The 26013-nt window shown below is 39.9% G+C and overlaps 1 protein-coding gene across 3 annotated transcripts in view; it reads left to right on the top strand.

Annotated features, from left to right (window-relative positions):
* The window catches only part of TENM1 (teneurin transmembrane protein 1), a 726432-nt gene that overhangs the window by 213670 nt on the left and 486749 nt on the right, over nt 1-26013 (top strand). For all 3 annotated transcript variants that reach the window (XM_083159336.1, XM_083159335.1, XM_083159334.1), the window contains exon 3: nt 16458-16715. In XM_083159336.1, coding sequence (XP_083015462.1) covers nt 16458-16715 — 258 coding nt within the window. The remainder of the gene's footprint in view (nt 1-16457; nt 16716-26013) is intronic.

Here is a 26013-nt window from a genome sequence, read left to right as displayed (position 1 = left end):
ATACTGGTGTATAGTGCCTCGACATCCATACTCACCAAGTACTCATCCTCCTCCAGGTATATTTCATTAAGTTTTCTCAACACATCAGCTGTATCTTGTGTGTATGATGGTAGTGAGAGTACATGTTTCCTTAAGTGAGTATCTAGGAAAATACATGCCTGTTCTATAAGGGCCCCATTGCCCGATACTATGGGTCGTCCAGGTGGTTCATTGATATTCTTATGTACCTTAGGTAACATATAAAATGTGGCAATCCTTGGATGTGGAGTTTGGAGGAATTGGTGTTCACTTTTTGAGATGATATTGTTGTTTCTAGCTTTGTCTATGATCCGGTCGTATAGAATCTTGAAGTTTGAGGTGGGGTCAAATAATGTCTTGGTATAGCATGTGGTGTCATTCAGTTGTTTATCTGCTTCCTTGAGGTATAATTGCAAAGGCCAGATGACAATATTGCCTCCTTTATCTGACGGTTTGAGTATCACATCCTCCCATTGTTTTATCTCCTGGATGGCCTCCCTCTGGGTTCTTGTAATGTTACTGTTGTACATTTTGTTTGTTCTTAATTGTAATTTGTCCAAATCACGTGAAACCAAATTTGTAAAGACCTGTACTTCCGGACAGATGTTAATGGGAGGAAAAAAGGTGGACCTTTTCTTACATCTAGGTCTACTTGATGGTTCTTTAGGCTCGTCATCACCATCCAGGTCTTCCAGAATGGCAAGTGCTTCCTCTTCCTGGCTAGTCCAGATGGTGGCTGGTGTTTCATTCTGTTCTTTTTTAGCATGAAATTTTGTGAGCAATAGCTTACGACCGAAAAGTTGAAGATTCGTCTCCCACTGAAATCGATCAAAGTTAGAGGTTGGGCAGAAGGTTAGTCCTTTTTGTAATACTTCTTGTTGGGCTTCTGATAGTACATGTGATGATAAATTAATTATCTGTAACTTTGATATCCCCGCTCCTTGGGTTGTCTGTCCCGTTGCGGATAGCGGTTTGGAGTTTGTTGTTCCCATCTTTGTCTGTCACAGTTGGGGACAAATAACTCATTTTTGCCACCTTTGGTCACTCAGGTCACTATACCTTTGATGACTATATGCAATTAATGACAAATTATATGTGTGGCTATCTTCTTCATATTATTGATATATGATATATTATTTATTATCCAAAAGTACCACACAACAAAAATTAAACGAATTGCACATGCAGAACGATGTTTATTGTATTTATGCGCCATGCAGTCTTATTTTAACAAGTCCATAATAAAAGTTATGTTTTAAATAAATTAACTCTACATTTTTCTAAAGAGTGCGCCCAAAAAGCGTTTGCTTTCTTTTGTTTTGCATCTTGCAAACAAAACCAACCCCTCCAAATTTGAAAAGCATAATTGCTCCAAGTAGGTTAAGAAACTCAAACTTGGACCCAGTCCCGAAAAGAACATTCTTAAATACTTCCAATCAATGTGTACCATGTCAGCGGTGTATTTGTTGTAAATTTATGGAAAAAACATCATTCCAACATAAAATTGATTCAAACAAAACCCTCAGATTGAATTCTAACTGCACGTGCAATACTACATTTGTAGTCTACAAGATAAAATGTAGTTGCGGTTATTCATATATTGGAAAGACAAAGCGACTACTTAAGTTACGTATACAAGAACATATGCGTAATATAAAAAAACAAATTCATGCTACACAGTCTATCAAGACACTATTGCGAAAAACATAGCTCAAGGATTGACAAAGAAAACTTCTCCTTTACAGTTTTGGAATGTATCAAGTTGGACCCCCGAGGAGGTGATAGAGAGCTGAGTCTGTCAAAACGCGAAAGCTTTTGGATCTTTTCGCTCAACACACTTGTTCCACATGGGCTCAACGAAAACATAGATGTGGTTTCATTTTTATGATCAACGCTCCTAGTCATAATCAGTCCCACCCCACATATACTTCAACTCAATACATTCTTTTCTGTCTTATTCCAACATATTAGTAAATATATATATTTTGTATGAAAGCAAACACATATGGAAGTCAGCATCCTAATTCTTAAAATAATTTTTCATACAATTACTAAAGTTTTCCTCTTCCTAAATTCCCTATGGTGACAAAAATTTTTTTGTATAGAATGTTTAAATACAAAAATATGATGTTGTTATAAATAAAACCATTATGTTGGCTTATAAGAGCTATTAGTTGGTAGTATAACAACAACCATTGTAAATGCACTTATTCTTTGGAAGTATGATATTATTGTAGTAACTATTGTAAATGCACAATCTGTCTTCACCATTTAGAAGAATAGTGTAATCATATAGTTCAATATACTATCCTCTGTCACCTAGAATGCACAACAAAGCACATCGCACATGACAAAAATAATATAGCAAACTGAGATCCTGCAGCCCCCACTAATAAATATAGTAGATTAAAAACTGACACATATAATATAAAGTTAATAAATTCACAAAATAACACACCATCAAACCTTCTAACACAAGAGCACATTATTAACACATTGCACATAACAAAATTATATAACAAACTGATAACTTATAGCCCCAAATATAGCAAAATTACACATATATACAAAGTTAATAAATATCACAAAGTAACATACTATTAGCCCTTCAAACAAAAGAGCACATAATTAACATAGTAGTCGAGCTTAATTCACATCACACACCTAGACTAAGTAGGAATCCATAAAATCCAAGAACTATAGATCACCCCTAACTATAGGCACTAATAAGAGAATAAAATGTTCAATCTCAAAAATATTAATACCCACTCACATGAGAGTTAATGTACCCTAATATTCACAAATTAAACCATATACTTACTTTGTGTATAAAAATATACTTGTTCCTTGTACTGATAACCCTTTGTATTACAGTATGTGCATCGTTATTTTTAATGTCTGTAAAGTGCCTTGAGTCCTGTTGGAGAAAGTGCAATATATAAATAAAACTTACTTACTTACTTACTTACCTATTTATGACCATAATGTCAGAATTCAACTTTATTTTAATTTAAACACTTGTTTTTTTAATATTATTATTATTATCATTGTTTATTTATTTTTATGATGCCACAAGGGTTTCACAGCGCCTAACATAATATATAAAGAAATGAGAAACAAGATAATAACAACTTACAGTACTAGACAATGTAAGACAAGTACATGGTATACAAAGTTTGTTGCATCAAGGAACAGGACACTGAAATAATCATTAGGGTAGCAGATACATAGGATTAGGTGTCGTTGAAATGGGTATGAAGTAAAAAATATACTAAAAGAGGAAAAAGCACACGAGGAGAGAGTGCCCTGCTCATGAGAGCTTACATTCTGTAGGGGAGGGGCTGACAGATGACTTGGTAGAAGTGAGCATGTAACACAAGGTTACGATGAGAGATGGCTAAAAGTTGGTCTACTTTTCTGCTGCCTGCATAATAAAAAATAAAGACACCCCAAATGACCTCCTATATACATATTTTATACTACTTTTCCATTATAAAAACTGAATATATGATGTATTCCTTGTGTGTTGGTTGCCTGTGATATTACTTAGGAGATATACCTTGCCAGCAAACCATAATGTACTTGATTTAGCAAATGGAAGATTATCATCCACACATGGCATATTGAAATTTACCATAATTGTCTTGTCTCCTTTCATTTACATTTAGATGTAAATGCTGTTAAATTTACATTATACATAGCTCAATGCCATGCATGCAACATTTAAGGACATAGAGCATCACATCCAGTATGTTTCCAAGCCACCATGTTTTATAATCGCTGAACACATTTCATTGCCAAAGTGGAACTACTGTAAATGAACAAGGCAGCTTTGCAGCACATGACTCTTCTGTAATATTTTGGTATGATTGAAGCCAATCCATGGAACCTACTTCATAAATGGCAAAATTTGCTTGCACAGTATTTAAAACTATACTGTTTCTTTTACAGTCAACTATTACCATTACAAATTTTATTATTTTTGACAGTACAAAGAGATTACTACTTTATTCAGCCACTAATTTTAACAGTTTAAATAACCAATAATAGAAAAATAGGTACTCTTTACCTAGAACGGCGCCCACGATTGAAATCGCGGGCGTCGGGGGTAAAAATCGCGGTGATCGCGGTCATCGCGGGCATCGCAGGTAAATCGGGATGGCCGCGATGCCCGCGATGACCGCGATCACCGCGATTTTCCCATAGGGAACAATGTTAAAACGGCAGATTGACCGCGATTTTACTGTTAAATGCCTCAATGGACCCGATTTGGGGCCAAATAGGCCAAATTAACCCTTAAATGTCCCCCCAAATTTTTAACGCCACCCCACGATCCACGCCAACCCGAAGCGTGGCGAGCGCAGCGAGCCCGCGAGGGGCGGCGGTACGCGTCCTCCGACCTTTTCATGCCCTACTATCCACTAGGGCGTGGTGTGAGAATATAATAGTGTGGCGAGCGCAGCGAGCCACCGAGCCCGAAGCGTGGCGAGCGCAGCGAGCCCCGCGAGGGGACGCGGATACCTTCACAGGTAGACGCGTCCCCTCGCGGGCTTCACAGGTGTCCGCGTCGCCACGGACACCTGTGAAGCCCGCGAGGGGACGCGCATAACTGTGAAGGTATCCGCGGCCCCTCGCGGGGCTCGCTGCGCTCGCCACGCTTCGGGCTCGGTGGCTCGCTGCGCTCGCCACACTATTATATTCTCACACCACGCCGTAGTGGATAGTAGGGCATGAAAAGGTCGGAGGACGCGTACCGCCGCCCCTCGCGGGCTCGCTGCGCTTGCCACTTTTTATACTACTTTTCCATTATAAAAACTGAATATATGATGTATTCCTTGTGTGTTGGTTGCCTGTGATATTACTTAGGAGATATACCTTGCCAGCAAACCATAATGTACTTGATTTAGCAAATGGAAGATTATCATCCACACATGGCATATTGAAATTTACCATAATTGTCTTGTCTCCTTTCATTTACATTTAGATGTAAATGCTGTTAAATTTACATTATACATAGCTCAATGCCATGCATGCAACATTTAAGGACATAGAGCATCACATCCAGTATGTTTCCAAGCCACCATGTTTTATAATCGCTGAACACATTTCATTGCCAAAGTGGAACTACTGTAAATGAACAAGGCAGCTTTGCAGCACATGACTCTTCTGTAATATTTTGGTATGATTGAAGCCAATCCATGGAACCTACTTCATAAATGGCAAAATTTGCTTGCACAGTATTTAAAACTATACTGTTTCTTTTACAGTCAACTATTACCATTACAAATTTTATTATTTTTGACAGTACAAAGAGATTACTACTTTATTCAGCCACTAATTTTAACAGTTTAAATAACCAATAATAGAAAAATAGGTACTCTTTACCTAGAACGGCGCCCACGATTGAAATCGCGGGCGTCGGGGGTAAAAATCGCGGTGATCGCGGTCATCGCGGGCATCGCAGGTAAATCGGGATGGCCGCGATGCCCGCGATGACCGCGATCACCGCGATTTTCCCATAGGGAACAATGTTAAAACGGCAGATTGACCGCGATTTTACTGTTAAATGCCTCAATGGACCCGATTTGGGGCCAAATAGGCCAAATTAACCCTTAAATGTCCCCCCAAATTTTTAACGCCACCCCACGATCCACGCCAACCCGAAGCGTGGCGAGCGGCGGCGGTACGCGTCCTCCGACCTTTTCATGCCCTACTATCCACTAGGGCGTGGTGTGAGAATATAATAGTGTGGCGAGCGCAGCGAGCCACCGAGCCCGAAGCGTGGCGAGCGCAGCGAGCCCCGCGAGGGGACGCGGATACCTTCACAGGTAGACGCGTCCCCTCGCGGGCTTCACAGGTGTCCGCGTCGCCACGGACACCTGTGAAGCCCGCGAGGGGACGCGCATAACTGTGAAGGTATCCGCGGCCCCTCGCGGGGCTCGCTGCGCTCGCCACGCTTCGGGCTCGGTGGCTCGCTGCGCTCGCCACACTATTATATTCTCACACCACGCCGTAGTGGATAGTAGGGCATGAAAAGGTCGGAGGACGCGTACCGCCGCCCCTCGCGGGCTCGCTGCGCTTGCCACGCTTCGGGTTGGCGTGGATCGTGGGGTGGCGTTAAAAATTTGGGGGGACATTTAAGGGTTAATGGGCTCTGTGGCCCATTTAACATTGATTCCTATGGCCAAATCGGGTGGATTGAGCCATTTAACAGTAAAATCGGGTCCATCGCGCCTTTTAACATTGATTCCTATGGGAAATCGGGAGCATCGCGTCGCGGGCATCGCGGGTACATTTATGACCGGCCGCGACGCGACCGACACGATTTCCATGTTTAACATTGGTTTCAATGGGAAATCGCGGGCATCGCGTCTGTCGCGTCGCGGCCACACATAAATGTACCCGCGATGCCCGCGACGGGCGCCGTTCTAGGTAAAGAGTACCGAAAAATATTTAAATAAAGTTTTAACCTGCTAAACACTATGGCAAATACAAATAGGTTGTGATGCAGTATTTTTTTATATATTTTTTAAACTAATAATTCTAATAATGATCTTATTTTCCTAAAGGTGAGCATTTCAGAAATGTTCTCCCTTGTTTAAGTTAGTGCCTTAAGTTCATGCCTTAAATAAATAACTAGGTTGGATGTAGTACAAGAATGATAAATGTGATACAATTGTAAAATAAAATATTGATTTTCTTGTTCAATTTTACATTTAACCACAGTATATTTTATGATTTTTCTTTTTTTTATCAATACCTGGTTTAAATATTTTTGGAGAAAAAAACAGATGTGTTTCAGTGTAAGAAAGACTGAAAGCAACTAAAAGACTTACAGAATAATTGGAAATATAGAACTATATATGTTTTATTTAATTACCAAAAAGTAGACAGGGAATAACAATGGTAGGGTAGAAAAAAAACCTGGTTCCAATTGTTCTGTGTGTACAGAACAATTGTTCTGTGTGTACACATAAAAAACTTAATAGATGCACCTACCCTGTGTATGAATGTCTCTAAAGGTGTGTACACACGGGCATAAAATCTCTGGCAATATGGTCGCTGAGCGGGATGCGCGCTCCCGTTTTCAGTCCCCTAATGGTCGCTGACCAGCAACTTCCCCTGCCTTTTCTCCCGGCAGTGTGTCATTTTCATCAGCGACCATCTCTGGTCGCTGATGAAAACGGAAAACACTGAGCAATATATTGCTAGCAATATATTGCCAGCAATCATATTGCTCCGTGTGTACACAGCTTAAGTCTTCATTATGTTCACATTTCGTTAACTATGCTTGATTCATTTCTGTTTGAACCATAGAAGAGTTTGAATATAAATTTAGCACATAAGACACACAGAAGCTTGGTATCAGTTGAGTTATAATGTCTGATTTTGTACGCATGTTGAACTATGCCATAATTTCCCAATTTAATATTCTCTGCTGTAAAATGCAAGCAATTTATATTAGTTAGAGGCATACAGAGAATGAATCTGTCATAGTTAAAACTGAAATTATGTTACTTAATTATGCCCTGTGAATAGTGTTTTTTAGATGAAATATCAATTTTGCATAAAACATGTGTCCCACATTAAACTGTATATTTTTCTTAATATCTCTACAGAAGTCATAATAAGACATCACTCAGACTCTGGCAGGAATATTTTTTCTATGTGCTTACAGAAGAATATATCTATGCAAAATAGTAAAATACTTATTAACGGGTTTGTCTAATATTAAAAGTGTTTCAGATCTACTCACCTTCCTTGTGGCTATCTTACCAACAAGGTTTCCACTTTTGAAAGCCCTTGCGAATATTTTCTGTGTTGACCTCTTTCTTACTAATAGCACTGAGCCTGCAGCTGCATCCACCAATAATGAGTACTGTTTGAGATGAGACAGGAAGGAGCTGGTTCTTGATAATAGAAAGGAACCCCTGGGTAATGCCTTGTAGAACTGGTAGTCCCGGATGTTGTACTGTACTGTTTTTGTTTTTAAAAAAAACAATGATTTTTCAATACAAATGGTTGATATACACTTAACATAGGACTTATGCAGACAAGTGTCCCCTATTTAGAGTAAAATCATTGTATGTGAAATCCTACTGACATATTCTTCAAAATTCTGTACTGCAGCCCAAATAATACATCTAACATGTAAAGAGCAATTAAGGAATTTCAGATACATGATTGTTATTGGGACCCACTATCCAGCATCATAATTATTGATGTTCCCTGCAATATAGATAGGATCTATGGTAGATCTCTATTGAGTGGGATTCGCTGTGCAGACCTGTACTGCAGTGTAATTGAGTAGGCCACGACCCCCCCCCCCCTTGCTATATGGGGATATTATTAATTATTAATTATTAATAATAGTAAGGTTTAAAAATGGTATGATTTAGAAATAAATATTTCAATATTTGGAATTAAGCAATACAACATAATGTAATATTTTACTATGGTACTACAGATGAATCAGAAAAAGTATCAAATCGCAAACTGTAAAACAAAAACACTGTATTCATTTCATGGAATAACAATAATATTAATAATATTAATTATTATTACAATCAGTAGTAGTAATAATAATAATACAAATAATAATAAAAATCCTCAGTTTGCATTCTCTGACACATCTGCTTTATTCTGGATTTGAGTAATTGCTAAATATACAAAAATAATTGAAAATCTGCAGAAGACAACCCGATTTTGAATTTTTTATTATTTATTTTTATTAACATATATAAAATGTATTGTACAACGAGGGATGTAGCACCACCTGCGGTGTACCACTAATGCTCTAGGTGGAAATAGTCCCAAATTACTCACACTTTTAATGGGTAGATTAAGATAAGATCAGAATTTTGGTTCTTATTTCCTAAAATCTTCTTATTGTTTATATATATATATATATATATATTATATATATATATATATATATATATTCTCTGCGCCTTCAGTGTTTTTACACAATTCGTGATACAGTAATCCTTCTCAAACATTGATATATGCGTACCAGCAAGTAGGTGGGTGCTCGCATGTAGCAATGTCTTTCAATCAAACGATGTCACTCCTTCATCTTTTCTCCTGTCGGCACGTCTCAGTGGACCATTCCGGACATGGGAAAAGTGGCAGGAAGGATTTATTAATATAAGTGCTTATTTAGTGACTTTGAAAAAGGTTTTTCTCATGAGTGCTTTGTGCATGAGAAAAATAGTTAGGTGAACTACGCCACCTTGTGGTGTATACAAAAATACACGTGTGAATCACCTTGTGAAAAAAATAGAGATTAACTTTCTTAAAAGTCAGACTCACACTCGGAGTATCTCGGTTCTGGTATCGTTTCCAGCAAGTGTTCTCCAAGAGCCTTAAAACCAAAAAAGTCTCCCAGAGAGGGAAGAACTCATAGCGTGATATTGCTTTTGTAAAAAGTACATTTATTCAAAAAACAACATATAGCGGTTTAAAAATACATAAAAACAGTAACAAGTGAACCCGTACATAGGTAAAAGAATTTGTAGCTTATCTGGTATTGATGCCAGTAGGGGATGGAGAGGTAATTTACCCAACCGGTTTCGTCCCTTTTCTCCTTATACTGGGACTTCCTCAGGGGTTAGAGATGAAGTGATCAGGGTGTGGGGGAATATATATACCCTGTGTGATTGCCCTTAATTGGGTAGCGTTCAGGAAATGAAGCTGCGTCTGCGCGCAGTTCACGCGTTGCCTTGGCAACCTCCAGGGTATAGAGTCCGTGTTTAGATGTACTGCGCATGCGCGGGCACCCCGCGGCATCGCGAGAGTACTACTAACAGTGCTTATAGATAACATTGCGCGTCTCCTGCGCATGTGCAGGAAGCTCCCAATGACGCGGCATTGTGCTCGCGCATATGCAGGAGCAGTCCTGCTACTAATGTGGGGATGCCCGCGATGACGCGGCACTGAGTCCGCGCATGCGCAGAAAAAACCTACTCGTGGTGTGGGGATGTCTGCAATGACGCGGCACTGTGCTCGCGCATGTGCAGGAACGATCCCCCTCGCAGTATGGGGATGGTGTCTATCTTCATTGCAGGCATCACTGCGATTACGCAGAAAATCCTGCTTTCATCATTATGTTATCTGGGCATTCCAATTGAATCTAAGGCAGACCATATTTGCGTATGCCTAAAGACTTAGATTTCCAAAATAAGTTTATATATAGCGTTATTCATTACACCTGTAATTATTATATCAAAAATGCATTGGCCATATTCTATACAGTATGGCTTTTAGATGTTCACAGATTCTATAAAAAAGGGGATATTATTTAAACCGTGCATTGGGGGCATAAAAGCAATATAAGCCATCCACACTGCTCAGCATGGACCTGCTGTAGCAGTGTATTGAACAGCCATACACTGTACATGCTACCCAACAAATATAAATAAAGCGATAAATTAACATGTATAGCAACAATTACAATTACAGTATCATGGTATTCTTATATCCATAGCATGTCATTCAGTGTGGATCCACTGTAATGGCATGATGGATACCCACGCCTTGCAATCCTAAACAAATTATGCAAATTTCTATGCATACAACAAGTTAAAAGAGGGAACAATTAAAATTAGATACAGATAGTATACAGACATACTACACCACTATGTGCACTCCTATGCCTCTATCTGATACATAAACTGTTGGCGTAGGTTAGAGGAAGGGTGCTATTTCATAGGAATCATTCAGTCCAAAGGGGGTCATGGTATTGAGTGAATATATCCAAAACATCTCCCTTTGTGATAATTTTCTGTCTCTATCCCCTCCCCTCTCCCCTAACGTGACATGTTCTACAGCCTTAAAACACAGATGTTCAGGGTTAGAATTGTGTGTATTTAGGAAATGTCGGGGGACAGAGTGGTTTTCCATTTTATTTTTAATAGCCCTAACATGCTCCTGTATCCTTATTTTTAGAGGCCTCTTAGTCTTGCCAATATACTTATAACCGCAAGTGCACTCCAAACAATAAATTACATAAGTAGTGAGACAGGTCATTCTTTGTTTTATTTTTTTGTTTTATTTTTAAAGAATGACCTGTCTCACTACTTATGTAATTTATTGTTTGGAGTGCACTTGCGGTTATAAGTATATTGGCAAGACTAAGAGGCCTCTAAAAATAAGGATACAGGAGCATGTTAGGGCTATTAAAAATAAAATGGAAAACCACTCTGTCCCCCGACATTTCCTAAATACACACAATTCTAACCCTGAACATCTGTGTTTTAAGGCTGTAGAACATGTCACGTTAGGGGAGAGGGGAGGGGATAGAGACAGAAAATTATCACAAAGGGAGATGTTTTGGATATATTCACTCAATACCATGACCCCCTTTGGACTGAATGATTCCTATGAAATAGCACCCTTCCTCTAACCTACGCCAACAGTTTATGTATCAGATAGAGGCATAGGAGTGCACATAGTGGTGTAGTATGTCTGTATACTATCTGTATCTAATTTTAATTGTTCCCTCTTTTAACTTGTTGTATGCATAGAAATTTGCATAATTTGTTTAGGATTGCAAGGCGTGGGTATCCATCATGCCATTACAGTGGATCCACACTGAATGACATGCTATGGATATAAGAATACCATGATACTGTAATTGTAATTGTTGCTATACATGTTAATTTATCGCTTTATTTATATTTGTTGGGTAGCATGTACAGTGTATGGCTGTTCAATACACTGCTACAGCAGGTCCATGCTGAGCAGTGTGGATGGCTTATATTGCTTTTATGCCCCCAATGCACGGTTTAAATAATATCCCCTTTTTTATAGAATCTGTGAACATCTAAAAGCCATACTGTATAGAATATGGCCAATGCATTTTTGATATAATAATTACAGGTGTAATGAATAACGCTATATATAAACTTATTTTGGAAATCTAAGTCTTTAGGCATACGCAAATATGGTCTGCCTTAGATTCAATTGGAATGCCCAGATAACATAATGATGAAAGCAGGATTTTCTGCGTAATCGCAGTGATGCCTGCAATGAAGATAGACACCATCCCCATACTGCGAGGGGGATCGTTCCTGCACATGCGCGAGCACAGTGCCGCGTCATTGCAGACATCCCCACACCACGAGTAGGTTTTTTCTGCGCATGCGCGGACTCAGTGCCGCGTCATCGCGGGCATCCCCACATTAGTAGCAGGACTGCTCCTGCATATGCGCGAGCACAATGCCGCGTCATTGGGAGCTTCCTGCACATGCGCAGGAGACGCGCAATGTTATCTATAAGCACTGTTAGTAGTACTCTCGCGATGCCGCGGGGTGCCCGCGCATGCGCAGTACATCTAAACACGGACTCTATACCCTGGAGGTTGCCAAGGCAACGCGTGAACTGCGCGCAGACGCAGCTTCATTTCCTGAACGCTACCCAATTAAGGGCAATCACACAGGGTATATATATTCCCCCACACCCTGATCACTTCATCTCTAACCCCTGAGGAAGTCCCAGTATAAGGAGAAAAGGGACGAAACCGGTTGGGTAAATTACCTCTCCATCCCCTACTGGCATCAATACCAGATAAGCTACAAATTCTTTTACCTATGTACGGGTTCACTTGTTACTGTTTTTATGTATTTTTAAACCGCTATATGTTGTTTTTTGAATAAATGTACTTTTTACAAAAGCAATATCACGCTATGAGTTCTTCCCTCTCTGGGAGACTTTTTTGGTTTTAAGGCTCTTGGAGAACACTTGCTGGAAACGATACCAGAACCGAGATACTCCGAGTGTGAGTCTGACTTTTAAGAAAGTTAATCTCTATTTTTTTCACAAGGTGATTCACACGTGTATTTTTGTATACACCACAAGGTGGCGTAGTTCACCTAACTATTTTTCTCATGCACAAAGCACTCATGAGAAAAACCTTTTTCAAAGTCACTAAATAAGCACTTATATTAATAAATCCTTCCTGCCACTTTTCCCATGTCCGGAATGGTCCACTGAGACGTGCCGACAGGAGAAAAGATGAAGGAGTGACATCGTTTGATTGAAAGACATTGCTACATGCGAGCACCCACCTACTTGCTGGTACGCATATATCAATGTTTGAGAAGGATTACTGTATCACGAATTGTGTAAAAACACTGAAGGCGCAGAGGTCATACCACTTTGCTATATGAACTTTCTTGGTCCTACGGAAATTAGGACAAATTGATGACCTCCGACGACACAGTCATAATTTCTGGAGTGTTTTTTCACTTATGTTATTGTACATTGTAATTATCATTTACAGTGTGTATTGTTAAACTGTAAAACACTGGGAGAACACTGAGTAAGTGTTAGCGCTGTTAGTGCACCACACACCCTATATATATATATTCATATATATATATATATATATATATATATATATATATTATTTTATAGATACGTTTTTTATGTATCTTTTTATGTATCTTATGTATTTTTAATAAATAAAATGTGTGTGTGTGCATATATATATATTTATTGAAATAAACCGAAACATAGAAATTTGCACTTAATACAAGTGTCACTTCTTTATTTGAAATCCTGAGAGTGCCGCGCATCCTGCTATGATATACTTTCTCTAAAGAGAAGGCACCGGGTGAAGCTATACCCTCTACAAAGGCAGGAGTACCAGACCGCACACAACGATATATATATATATATATATACAGACGTTTTTATGCCCGGCACTCACTGGCTCCAGAGATAGCTTGCTGGGGGTGCCCTCAAATGGCCTTTGCAGGTTCCAGATATGCTTCAGAAATAACTGCGGCACTCCTCAGTCGGTGTGATAAAGATAAAAATCCTTTATTGGCGCCCAACGGCGTTTCGGGGTATATCCCCCCGTCTTCAGGGACTAAAGGTACAAGTGATATGTGCAGTACAAGCATATATATAGCATATGTGACACTCAAATAATTAAAACAAGAGTGCTCTCACCTGTCCGGCGTCGCCGCCCGCTCCGGGTGCTCCACGCTGTTTCCCCGTCGCGTCCAATGCACGTGGGACGGCGGCGCCGTACAGTGACGTCACTCCAGCAGTGAATCGTGGTTGCTAGGCTGCGCCCACTGATGTAAACAAACGGCGGCCATTTTTTTACAGCGTAGCGATTCCTGCATAATAACAAAACATATAAAGATTAATGTTTAAAATATCAAGATAAAAACTATTTAAAAACTATTTAAAAACATTTGAACATTTGAGGTTATGGTCAGCAGTGAGTGATTACCTCAAAAGAGGCAATACTACATAGAAACTGATACGGTATTCATAATACATTATACATCCTTTAGGGGGGATAATTTCCTCTACCTAAGGGTAATAGTGACCTAATAAAGAGACAAAGAAACAATGACAAACACTGAGGTAGATACATTAAAGAAAACACTGCAGTCCAAGGGCCTCATTCAGGCCTTTAGGAGCGATGGTATTTAAGGAGTATATCCATTTGCTTTCTCTTTGCAGAAGGATTTTAGCCCTGTTCCCACCCCTTAAAGTGTTGGGGACATGGTCTATGATAATAGCTCTTAGACTGGGAACAGTATGTTTATATTGGGCAAAATGCCTGGCCACAGGCTGTTCACTCGATCCGCTGCTAAGGGCTTGTTTAATGGCGCTTCGATGCTGCGCCATGCGCTCCCTGAACTGTCGTTGGGTCTTGCCCACATACGACAGTCCGCATGGACAAGTTAACATGTATATAACATACGTGGTGGTACAGGTGACAGCTTGTGTAATATTTATGCGTCTACCTGTATGTGGATGATTAAATGTTTTGCTGGGTGTTAGGGTATTGCACGTAGTGCAACCCAGGCATCTAAAACATCCAGTTTTTTGTGTTAAGAAATGCGTATGTAACATACGCATTTCTTAACACAAAAAACTGGATGTTTTAGATGCCTGGGTTGCACTACGTGCAATACCCTAACACCCAGCAAAACATTTAATCATCCACATACAGGTAGACGCATAAATATTACACAAGCTGTCACCTGTACCACCACGTATGTTATATACATGTTAACTTGTCCATGCGGACTGTCGTATGTGGGCAAGACCCAACGACAGTTCAGGGAGCGCATGGCGCAGCATCGAAGCGCCATTAAACAAGCCCTTAGCAGCGGATCGAGTGAACAGCCTGTGGCCAGGCATTTTGCCCAATATAAACATACTGTTCCCAGTCTAAGAGCTATTATCATAGACCATGTCCCCAACACTTTAAGGGGTGGGAACAGGGCTAAAATCCTTCTGCAAAGAGAAAGCAAATGGATATACTCCTTAAATACCATCGCTCCTAAAGGCCTGAATGAGGCCCTTGGACTGCAGTGTTTTCTTTAATGTATCTACCTCAGTGTTTGTCATTGTTTCTTTGTCTCTTTATTAGGTCACTATTACCCTTAGGTAGAGGAAATTATCCCCCCTAAAGGATGTATAATGTATTATGAATACCGTATCAGTTTCTATGTAGTATTGCCTCTTTTGAGGTAATCACTCACTGCTGACCATAACCTCAAATGTTCAAATGTTTTTAAATAGTTTTTAAATAGTTTTTATCTTGATATTTTAAACATTAATCTTTATATGTTTTGTTATTATGCAGGAATCGCTACGCTGTAAAAAAATGGCCGCCGTTTGTTTACATCAGTGGGCGCAGCCTAGCAACCACGATTCACTGCTGGAGTGACGTCACTGTACGGCGCCGCCGTCCCACGTGCATTGGACGCGACGGGGAAACAGCGTGGAGCACCCGGAGCGGGCGGCGACGCCGGACAGGTGAGAGCACTCTTGTTTTAATTATTTGAGTGTCACATATGCTATATATATGCTTGTACTGCACATATCACTTGTACCTTTAGTCCCTGAAGACGGGGGGATATACCCCGAAACGCCGTTGGGCGCCAATAAAGGATTTTTATCTTTATCACACCGACTGAGGAGTGCCGCAGTTATTTCTGAAGTATATATATATATATATATCTTTGAAAGCGAGTAATCGCTCACCATAATTTCAATATTTGTGGATTTAATATTGATTTAATACAGTACTTACCATCCCAGATACCTACGGTCCCTGTATATCTCTATCCAGTGTTTTTCAACAGATATAAAATGTAATTTAAGTATTTTCATAATATATTCTAGTTGAAAATTAGAAATAACCTGCTATTTGATGACCCAGAAATTAACATTTCTTTTGGTACATTTGACAGAGGAGAAATTCTCAAATTGAGTAAGCCTTTAAGTTAACACAAATGTTCTCAATAATATAAATTTTTCTTTTACTTCAGGACTCATTTTACACTACTAACTACTATTAGTTTCATTTGGAAACCATTAAAACTGCAGTATCCCTGTCCATTAAGATAAAACGAACAATTATTTTCAGTTCTCTCATTTCAGTTTCATCTTTTCCATTTTTTCAGAGATGGAATACTGTGAATCTCCACGCATTATATGTGGCTACCAGACCAATCTACACAATGTTGCACAGCATAACTACCCACTAGAGGTGGGTTCTGATGCAGATACGGAGACCGAAGGAGCAACTTCACCAGAACATGCCCTCAGGATGTGGATGAGAGAAATTAAATCAGAGCACAGTTCCTGCTTGTCAAGTAGAGCCAACTCTGCACTATCGCTAACTGACACTGACCATGAGAGGAAGTCTGATGTGGAGAATGGTAATACACCAAATATAGATTATATATGTAATTTAAATATAATAGAAATGAAAAAAATGACTACAATTTTTTTTAGTTCAGAGTAACGTCAGCATCATTTTTAAAAGGCATTTTAGTTGGGGCTATGAAGCTGTGAAATGTTAATGAAAATGTATTTGAAAGCACCAATTTTTACTGACCTGGTAGTTATGTTAAAAATGAGTACAGTGTTCATAAATTGTACGTTCATTAAATCACATAAGTTCAGTTCATTGTTATAGTGCATTTTATATGTACTTATGAATGTCATATTTTTAACTATCACGCTATTTTCTACTGATATACAACAATTTTCACAATGCTGACAGACAACACATTTCACAATGCATTACTTTGTCAGTAGACTGTCACTAAGCATCCATAACTGTATGTAGTGAGACTTACTTAGCAAGCAATAAATTACAATGATAGTGGACCAAATGAACGATTTAGGTAACGTCTACTGTTTTTTGGTGTCACTGAACAGCAACTTTTCAATACAACTCTTCATAGGGATTAAAAAAAAAACAATGAAACACTTAACATTTCCAGATCATTAAGCTAATAGTAAATAGTGATAATATAGCAGTAACTCATCTAGTAACATTAGCTAAAATGAAATGTTAATGAAGGAAAGAAAACTGGAATAGTGAGACTTGCACATATTGAAAGGTAACATCTGCAAAACCAATGTAACTGAGTCTGGATTATAGGATGTGTGGCTAGGAGATATACAGCACCAGCTATGACATTTATGAATGTATTTCCCAATAGTCATAAAGTTTAAACTGTAAAGTCAGTTACAATTGCAGTCTGGAGCTGTGTTTCCATTTCTTATTTTCACTCATACTACGAAATCATTTTCCTGTGATGCTCCTTTGTTTCCATGGTATAATACAAGTAGTATTATATATATATAATATATAATGATATATCCAATTAGTCACTGTCAACCTTTTTTATTCTCATTAGTGGCTCAACCACTAATAAGAATAAGATTTTCATATTTTATATCTCTGATTTAAAATTAAATGATCTCTTTACTATAAACTATCAATCGCTTCCATCTTCTTTTACTAGCTGTGGTCTAATATATTAATATGAAGAAGAGAATTTAGTTACAATTTCAGTCCAAAAACAAATATATTCTCTGACTGACATTTTGATGTGCTTTAGTGATAGAAATGTGTTATTTGAATTTAAACAATGGTAATTGCAATAGGGCAGCATCACAATGTAAGGGAATGGTTGGAGTTCCATTTGAATTAACACACTATGATGGGAATTTAATTGATCGGGGAAAATTTTAATATAAAAAGCTTTTTTTTTATTTTTCCCAATGTTTTTTTCAAGCAATTTATTAAATGGACAATTGTTCCTGATACATTTTACACACTGTTGTGTGAAAAAGCACAGGATTTCAGATAACTTTCCAGATGCCTGCAGCCACAAACATGAAAAAAATAGCACGCTACAGATTTTTGATTCTCCTACTTCTGAACAGGTGAAAACAAATCCTTAATAAAGTCGTCTATTGGGGATAATTGAATTACCCCTCCCCTGGGATCAAATAGCTGTGTTAAATTACTGCAGCTAATTGAATTTTCCCCTTAGCATTAATTAGTGTAAGGAGCAATATTCAATTGAGAACTCAGTGAAAATCTTATACATTGATAAAACGCAAACACACATGCAACTGTTATTAATGCTGTTAAATATAGAATAAGATTTGTTTTTATGTACATTTTGATTTAGTTGTATATATAAATGAAAGTTACAATGTTTAAAACCATAAGTCCATAATTGCATTTCATAGCAAACATCTAATTTATTATTGACTGCTAAAAAAAAAAATATTGGTACCCATTCAAATCTAATGAGTACATTTGCCATCATAAGTATTATATCCAGAACTGGAGTCACCATGTTTAAAGTAATATGTAAATATTCAAGGGGGCGGGGCCACGACGGAGCGGGAGTAAGGAGAGGAGTGTGAGCTCCCCAGCAGGGAAAAAAAAAAAATATCCGTCTTCCCCACGGCGCTAATCTGCCTGCCTCCCCGGAGAAAACTCTATAGCCGGGTAGAGGAGGATTGTGGGACAGCCTGCTTGTCAAGTCCAGAGATACCTGGGTCGGGTATCCTCTGCGCTGAGGGTGTCCGGTGTACAGGCGCAGCTTCTCTGGCGGGGATCGCTGCTGCAGCGCCGCTGAGGTGACCGCGCTGCCGGAGATAAGTGGCGCATTGGAGACAGAGTACTGGAGCTAGGGGCAGAGAGCCGGAACGTGCGGCCAGAGCCACGTGGAAGCTGTGGATCAAGGCGTCCTTCAGGTGCACAGCGCCGGGTGAGAGCCGACCAGGAGCAGCAGCAAGGGCGGCCTGAATACCCCTGCAAAGCACGCGGCTGTATGAAAGAAGGGATTGTGTGCTGGGAGATCCCTGTGCAAAGAAGCTACCCCTGACTAACAGAGCGAGAGGCCTGACCACCTTTATAATAACGCTGCTGGTATACTCCCTGAACAGGGGCAGAGAAGCGCTGTTGGCTGCATACTGGGTCCAATTGATTACTGCAGCGAGGGAGCCCTGCCTGGAAGTGTGCACTGGACTGGCTCTGCAGCCCGAATACAAAGACAGCCCTGGAGACCGGTGCAGTATATATATATATATTTTTTTTTTTTTGATTATAAATCATATTTTTTCGTGGCTTAAACATTATTAGAACTGTCAGTAAAAATTTGCCTGACTCCACTCTTGTGCCATATTGATAATCACTGACCTATACTGCTGCCCGGAGTATTTCCATTCTTGTTCAGCTACTTGGGTAAAAGCGGTCCAGGACCTGGGCTCAAATTGTAGTAATTAAACAGAAGTTTAATTAAGTACGGACTACACCTTAAACTCTTTTTGCTCCACTGCCTCACTTAAAAAGCAATATGGGCAAAGCAAGCAATGCCACGGCAGCGGCCCGTCTGGAGAAGTTTGCCAGGTCCCAGCCGAGTAGCTCTGCCCAGACCCCATCCACCACCCCACAGGCTACCCCGACAAAACACAAAAGTCCCAATAAAGCAGCTGATCCCACTTTACAGCAGGTGCTAGATGCCATTACCAACTCAGAACAGCACCTCTCTGGCCAGATCACAGATCTCCAAGCCGATATTCTGTCCATGAAAGCTGACCTGAAAGCCGTTAATGAACGTATGGATGAAGCCGAAAAACGTATATCTCTCATTGAGGACACTAATACACAATGGCTGAAAAAGGTTAATAACTGCGCTCAGCAGACCTCTGAGTTGAAAGCTAAACTTGTAGAGATGGAAGGAAGGCTGAGGCGCAACAACCTTAGGTTTGTAGGCCTACCAGAACACTCTGAGGGACAAGACCCCCAAAAATTTGTTGAAAGCTGGCTGAAGGATACAGTTGGCCAAAACGCATTTACACCTCAATTTGCGGCCGAACGGGCGCACAGAGTACCACCCAGACCTCCCCCTCCAGGGGCACCGCCGAGAACTTTTATTGTAAAATTCCTAAGTTTTGTTGATAGAGACATTGTGCTGCGTTCAATACGCACCAACGGTCCCCTGCTATTCGATGGAAACAAGATCTCTGTTTATCCGGATTTTGCCCTCGAAGTGCAGCGGGAGAGGGCAAGGTTCGGGGAGATAAAGAAAAAGTTGCGTGAAAAGAACTTAAGCTACTCAATGATATTCCCCTCTAAACTCCGGGTCGTAGACGATAATTCTACACACTTTTTCTCTACTCCCAATGAGGCAGCCCAATGGCTGGATGCAAAATCTATGGGAACCAGGCAGATGGCGCACGTGTAGAAGCACGTACAGTGAAAATATTACACTATAGCCTGCTGGGGAGTCTCCCCCGTTCAGGGGTGGCCCTATATGTTTTTCAGTCCCCATAATGTGACTTTTTTTATTTTTTTTGCTGTCTTTGTCAGCACATCTGTGTCCTCTTTATGTTTTTTTCTTCTTTTTTTCTTTTTTTTCTTCCATTTTCTTCTTTTTTCCTTATTCTGGGGGGTGGGGGGGGGACGGGAGGGAAGGGGGATAGGTATGCCTACAGGGTGCGGGTATACAGGGTGGGGGGTGGTTGGAACCCGCTTGGGGATAGCTAAAAGTGGAAAATGTATTTCTAATAGAAATTGTCTTGCCTATTGTTTCCCTCCCCTTTATATTGTGCAAATTACTGTTCAGTATCTTAAAAACTGGAAGAAAATGTTGGATTGTACTGTATAACTACTGGGAATATATAAACAAACTAAGGTATGGTTAACACTCTTAGCATGGAATGTTAGGGGTTTGAACAACAAGATTAAACGTTCTCTTGTGATGAATCAGATACGAAACTATGGGGTAGACATAGCCTGTTTATCAGAAACCCACCTTGCTGGTGGGAAACTTATGGCCCTCAAGCAACGTTGGGTAGGGTGGGCTTTCCATGCCCCATTCACAACCTCCTCTCGAGGAGTCTCTATACTCATAAGGAAGACATTAACCTTTGTATGTAATCGGATTGAAGTGGACCCGGGGGGTAGGTTTATTTTTCTGGACTGCGTAATTAACTCTTCCCCACTGGTATTGCTCGCAGTATACATTCCACCTCCCTTTTCCTACGAAACCTTGGTAAAGGCCGTCACCTTCGCGTCAGGTAACCCCTCTGCATCAGTAATATGCGCAGGGGACTTTAATAATATCCTAGATCCAAAAATGGATAGATGGAGAAATAGCTTAGCTACAGTCTCTGGGAGTGGTGGTGCTTTCCCTAATTTCATACGGTACTTAGGTTGGGTGGATGTTTGGCGAGAGTGGAATCCAAAGGCCCTTCAATATTCCTGCTATTCTCTATCATATAAAACCTTTTCTAGAATTGATTTAGTGCTGTCATCTAGGTCCTTTATTCCTATGGTTAAGAACATAGAGTACAAGCCTCGTGGCATATCAGATCACTCCCCCATAATGATGGAATTTGAAGTCGGACTTCAAAGGGGTCAGGGATTCTGGAAATTAAATCCATCATGGCTATACCAGATGGGACCAGATGACAGCATTGAAAATCTCTGGCAGGAATACTGGGTTAACAATAGGGGTTCGGCAAACGCCGCGGTAGAGTGGGACGCCTTCAAAGCCTATATGCGGGGTGTATTTAGAAAGCGAATAACAGAAATTAGAAAAGTTAATAAGGAACGGTTACAGGCTATGGAAATAAAATGCTTAGGCCTAGAAGCTGAATATATATTAAGTAAAACTGAAATAGCAAGACAGAGCTGGCAAGATGCCCATCAGAACTGGCTGGCGGCAATACAGGACGAAAACACAAAATTAATGATGTATCGGTCTTGCAAGGCCTACCAAATAGCCGATAAAGCAGGAAGATATCTTGCCTATTTGGCAAAAGCCGAAGCCCCGCCCTCCTGTATAGGCCCCATAAAAGACGCACAGGGACAATTGATATCAGATACACCATATATGGGAGGAATGTTTTCCAATTACTTCGAAGAGCTATACTCAACCGAGCTTAAAATTACCCCAGAAGAGCTAAAACTACAGATTGGGGAGATTGATCTTCCCTCCCTCCCTCAACCTGATAGCCAAGAACCAGAAAAATCGATTGATCTTAGTGAGGTCCGTCAGGCAATAAAAGAGCTGCCTGGAAGTAAATCTCCCGGGTTGGACGGAATCCCTGTAGAGGTTTTTAAGAAGCACATAGATATAATCGCCCCCTTATTACATACTACCCTGACTCGCTGCTTCGAGGAAGGTGCACTTCCCGGATCAATGGCAGAGGCAAAGATAGTATTGATATTAAAACCGGGGAAAGAGGCTTGCAACCTCGATTCATATCGCCCAATATCTTTGCTATCCAATGAGGCCAAAATCCTTGCTAAAATCCTCGCAAACAGATTAGCAAAACATATCCTTAAAATAATACACCCTAACCAATCAGGGTTTATGCCTGGTAAATCAACGGCAGCAAATTTGCGAAGATTATATACACACCTGCAATTACCTATAGAGTCTGAGGGCCAACCTGTAGTTGTGTCCCTTGACGCCACTAAGGCGTTCGATGTCGTAGAGTGGCCTTATTTATGGGCCACTCTGAGGGCATTCGGACTTGGCACCAACTTCATTAAATGGATACAACTCCTATACAAATGCCCCACCGCTAGAGTGTCCCTGAATGGATGGACATCACCGGCCTTCAGACTCTCTAGGGGTACTAGACAGGGGTGTCCCCTTTCCCCTCTCTTATTTGCACTCGCAATTGAACCCCTTGCCTGTATCCTAAGGACCCACCCGGATATCAGAGGAGTACGAATGGCCCATGAGATCGACGTTGTGTCCCTGTATGCAGACGACGTACTAATTTATCTTTCAGATTACAGAGACTCTCTTCCAATTGTTTTTAAGCTGATTGCCGATTTTGGTAAACTCTCCAGCTTTCAGATTAACTGGAACAAGTCTCACATAATGTACCTTGGCACAACTGCAATCCATACACTGTCTCCTCCTTTAAACTTGACCTGGGCAACTAAGTTTAAATACCTAGGGATCCAGATCACCCGTAATACAGAGGAATTTGTCCAGCTTAATGTCCACCCAATGTTAAATAAACTAGATGCCAAATTTAAATCTTGGAGCAAACTGCCACTTACTGCCACTGGACGGATTAATTTAATTAAAATGGTGGTCCTCCCGCAGCTACTATATTTAATTCAGCAGTCCCCAGTCTTCCTACCTAAAAGTATATTCAGAAAAATCAATAGCAAACTGTCGACATTCATTTGGCACAACACACGCCCAAAGATACAGCTGAATAAACTTATGATGGATAAGAGGGCTGGTGGTCTGGGGCTGCCAGACTTCCGACTATATTATATAGCCGCTCAGCTGTCGCATTTACGCCCATGGTTAATGGAGGGAGAAGACAGTGACTTAGCAAAAGCGGTGGTAACACACGCCGCCCCAAGGTGCCACCCCAAAAATAGAATTTTACAACCGGGTATTCATGCAATGGATCTCCCATTAGTGGGACAAGCCATTAAAACCTGGCAGGAAGCAGCTAAAATGCTAAATATAGAGGGCGTAGATCCATCACACCCAATAGATGATCCCTTAAGATTCCAGGAACTAGCATCACTCCAAGTTAAAGAGGTCTGGAATAGATATTCAATTACTACTCTTAGTCAAATCTATTCCTCGGGCAGAATAAAAACCTTCGCCGAACTAAAGGCCGAATTTAGTCTCCCTAAATCATATTTCTATCGTTACTTGCAGTTAAAAGCAGCCATGGAGGCACAGTTCCAAGGGGAACCCCCGGTTTTCCGAGAGTCTCCAATTAAAACCATAATTATGGCTGGAGGTAAGAATAAATTAGTTAGTAGAATATATAAACGTCTTAATCAGGAAAAGGGCAAGGATAATATGGAGGCGGTAAGGAGTAAGTGGGCACAGGATATAGGGCCAATAGGGGAGGAGGAATGGCGGATAGCAGTCCTTCACATTACGCATGCTACCAGTGCCATCCGGGTACAACAGGTTCAATTTTTCATACTGCATAGAGTATATATGACTGCAACTCGTATGGTTAAATTTAACAGACGAGCATCAGCAATGTGCCCCAAGTGTAATGTTAACCCGGGAACGTTTTTCCATCTTATATGGCAATGTCAACATGTACTTCTGTACTGGGAAGAGGTCATCCAAGTGCTAGTAGACTCCGGTATCCCTAGAGCGGCCATGACAGTAAAAGGTTGTCTCTTAAATATTATTGAAGAACGATACCTTGAGACCGGAGACCGGCAATATATGAATAACCTATGCTCATTGGCAAAGGTTATTATAGCCAGAAACTGGATGGCTAAAACTGGGCCGAACTTGGCATGTTGGAAAGCACTAGTAAATTACACGCTTAGGCACGAAAAATACCTTTACACTAGTAGAAACATGCTGCCTAAATACCGGAAAATCTGGCATCGTTGGATGAGGCTCTTCCCCGATACAGAGGCATAAAACTTATATGATTAAAAGCCCTGCAAGGGAGACAATTCATATACAATCTAGGCCCACCCTATATAAAATCCACTTAAAAAATTCACGTAATATTTATTTCTTTCATAATGAATATCACACTGTACTTTAAGAAAATTGCAATATTCACAAATCAATCTTTAACAAATATAGAAATATAGTTATAATAAAAAAAAAAAAAAAAAGGAGATGGAGACACCCATTTGGTACACTGTGTCTCGACACAAATAACACTTGGCACGTTGAAAGTTGATAGAAACAATAAGTATGTTAGTAAATAACACACAGAAGGCTTGTGATAAGTCCCTTGTTTAATAATAAAAAAAAAAAAAAAAATGCACTTTATTCTTCTTTGAAGATCTCGGCAAGTAAAAAGCGTCACAACCACCTATATTATTCATATATATATAAAAAAAAAAAAAATATAATAATAATTAAAAAAAAGGGTGTATAAGCAGGTCATACACAGTGAGCTCCCAGCGTTGGAAACAGGAATGATGCACTAAACTGGGCAAGATAACAAATAATGATTTGGCAAACGAGAAATAGATAACAAGTGATAACAATAGCACCAAGCGGGGGGGGGGGGGGGGGGGGCGGGGGATAGGGAGGGGGGTGGGAGGGGTAGTTAGACTGTAAGACACGAAATACCCATAGGATTAAATTTGAATGTATGTAATATGCAATGGAAGGATACTCTGGATTAAGAGTTGAATTACTCTGTAAAACAAAAGTATATGCATTTTTCCATTGCTTTTTATATATTTGTATGATTCATGTTTTGCATAAGAAAAAGTGAATAAAAATTATATAAAAAAAAAAAAAAATATGTCAATATTCAAAGGGTATTAATTCATGATGATAACAGTTAAAATGTTGACATCATAAATGCCAACACCTGCAAACTTTGATGCCAACATTTTAACTTTTGCATTAGCTTTAGAGTTAGGATTAGCAATAGGGTTATTGTTATGGTTAGACTCACATCAAAAAAGACACAGTTGTAATTTCAGCAATGTCATCATTATATCAGTGTTGACTTGCTGAATGCTGACATACCTAAGATATTACCTAAAGTCCACTACAAGAGTGAATTTCCCAACATATGTAGATTTTAAACTGATTCTGGTAGTTAATTATATACATAATAAGGTTCAACAATATATTTTTTTTATGTTATGTTCATGTACAGTGCTTAAAGTGGTCCTGGTGAGGTGGTGGAACTCTCTTCCCCGCCATCTCC

The sequence above is a fragment of the Crinia signifera genome, chromosome 9, assembly GCF_055691185.1.
Source record: "Crinia signifera chromosome 9, ASM5569118v1, whole genome shotgun sequence".
In the NCBI taxonomy this organism is placed as follows: domain Eukaryota; kingdom Metazoa; phylum Chordata; class Amphibia; order Anura; family Myobatrachidae; genus Crinia; species Crinia signifera.
Note: the sequence above shows the minus strand (reverse complement) of the source record. Positions and strands in the feature narration are given on the sequence as shown.